At 55.7% G+C, this 2,316-nt stretch overlaps 1 protein-coding gene across 1 annotated transcript in view; it reads right to left on the minus strand.

Moving 5' to 3' along the window:
* Nucleotides 1-2,316, minus strand: part of plekhg3 (pleckstrin homology and RhoGEF domain containing G3) — a 13,030-nt gene that overhangs the window by 8,740 nt on the left and 1,974 nt on the right. The window contains exon 2 of the mRNA XM_015404030.1: nucleotides 2,075-2,316. Within this exon, the coding sequence (XP_015259516.1) occupies nucleotides 2,075-2,108 (34 nt within the window). The 5' untranslated portion in view covers nucleotides 2,109-2,316. The remainder of the gene's footprint in view (nucleotides 1-2,074) is intronic.

Genomic DNA, 2,316 nt, shown 5'->3' on the forward strand with positions numbered 1-2,316 from the left:
TTGACAGTTGCCTTTTGTATCTATGCTTCTTTTTCTATGTCTGTTTCTGTCTCCTTGAACCCCTTTCTACCGTAATAACTGTCTACACACAAGATTTACCCCCTCATTCATAAAACAGTAAAATTAGGGACGTCTGGTCACTATAGCCTAATGTCACAGTGAGCCCCCTGAGCTAAGCTTAGCTAAGTTAAGCTAGGATCATACAGCAAAGATAAACTAATAAAAGAACAGCAATCCACCCTGCCAAGTCAAAAGCAATGAATTTACTATACTAATAATATTAAATGTAAAAGATCTGGGCTCAGTAGGTGGGTCACAGGTTGGAAGGATTCCCTCCAGCTGAGAACATGAGTTCTGGTGGGCATCAGAACCGCCTGCAGGACCAGGAACAGAACCTGTTCTTTGCAGGTCCGGTTCAGGCCCGGCTGTTGTGGTTAATCTGGCCTAATGAGGATCAGGCAGCAGATAATCCAGCGCCTGCTCAGATTGGAGCTGCTGATCCCAGCACAGCAGACGGGACGCATCCCAGTCCCATTAGACCAGAACCAGAACCAGTACTGGACTGCTACTCCTGCCTACATCTGGGTCAGAACCGACCGTCTGCAGCCCCGACCGGACGTGGAATGTCTGCATGCAGAACGCTTCCCTTCCCTCTGCAGCTTCCGTCTTCATGAACAAACTGGGACCAGAGACCAGTTCAGACTGGGAGCCACGGAGGACCAGCTGAACTCCCCCTGCAGCCGTTGCCATAGCGATGACATCAGTGATCACGGGTCATGTGACCTGAGCTTAGCTCCAGACCACAGAGGAAAAACACATCAAAAACCCCTGAGAGACGGTTCCTACGGCAACGGCACAGTCAGAACCGAGCGCCCCTGCTGATCCAGACCTGAACCCGGGTCAGACCCCGGCCCACCAGAGACCCCCCCTCACTGCGCCGCAGGCCTCGGCGGGCTTATTGGACCAGAACCAGCTGGTTCTGCAGGCTCACCTGGAGAAGCTTCAGTCAGAGATTTCCCTCAGCTTCCAAAGACAACCGCACCGGACCAGGACCAGGACCAGGACCAGGACAGGGACCAGGACCAGGACAGGGACCAGGACAGGGACCAGGACCAGAACCAGCACCGCTCACTCTGACCTTCCTCTGTTCTGGTTCACCTGACAACCCCACAGCAGGGGGCGGGGCTTAATCCAATTAGGCTCAGAGCGCCGCTGAGAGCAGAGACGCCACCTGCAGCTCCAAGCTGGACCCGTCCTCCTGCAGAACCTCTGCATGGTTCTACAGCCCAGTGGACCTCAGCTGTTTGGACCTGAACATCTGCAGGAGACCAGACAGGAATCTGAACGGTGCGGCAGGCAGCTGAATATAAGTGCTTTCTGTCACCAGTAAGGGAGGAAACGGGTCCAGCTGGGTCACACCTGGGCTCAGTCTGACTGCAGCGGTTCTCTAAAGGTTCTGGTTCTGCTTAGGTTCTATTTGGACCCCTACTGGGTTCTGGTAAAGACCAGGATGTGAAAACTTTCAGCCTTCTCCTTCAGACTGCTTTGAAGCTGAGGGGGCGTGGCCTCTCTCTGCTCTCAGCCGGTTCTGTCCAGCTCAGAGGTCCGGTCCAAAGTTGGACCCAGAAGCTGAGAGAACCGGGCAGGTTCTGCAGAACCAGGATCCACATCTAGAACTGGACCGGTACCTGGCTCAGATATCTGGCTCCTGACGGGCCTCCCAGTAGAACCTATCGGCCCGTTGGGAGCCGGTTCCATGTCCGGGCCGATAGGTTCTACTGGGAGGCCCGTTGGGAGCCGGTTCCATGTCCGGGTCGATAGGTTCTACTGGGAGGCCCGTTGGGAGCCGGTTCTGATAAAAAGGTTCTATTAATAAATGTCATGAAGTCCGTTTCATTCAGAACCAGTTGGTGTCGAGTCAAAGCAGATGTTTGCTTCAGTCATTCATCGGATCAGAACCGGACCTGCTCAGTCTGATCTAAACCCCTGCATGGCTGCATCCAGAACATGTCCTGCTGGTCGATGCAGCAACCGGTTCGGTTCTGATCCGACTCCTCCGACCCGCCGGCCTTACCTTCACCCATGGCGGCGAGAAATCCTTCAGGCATCACCTGGCTTCCCTCAGCGGAGCCCGTCTCCCTGAAACAGACAGACAGAGAGTGAGCGGCGCCGACGACCCGGTCCACCTCCGCCTGCAGCACCAGAACCCGCTGACCCGGTCCACCACCGCCTGCAGCACCAGAACCCGCTGACCCGGTCCACCACCGCCTGCAGCACCAGAACCCGCTGACCCGGTCCACCACCGCCTGCAGCACC

The sequence above is a fragment of the Cyprinodon variegatus genome, unplaced genomic scaffold (assembly GCF_000732505.1).
Source record: "Cyprinodon variegatus isolate N-32 unplaced genomic scaffold, C_variegatus-1.0 Scaffold1619, whole genome shotgun sequence".
Classification (NCBI taxonomy): Eukaryota; Metazoa; Chordata; class Actinopteri; order Cyprinodontiformes; family Cyprinodontidae; genus Cyprinodon; species Cyprinodon variegatus.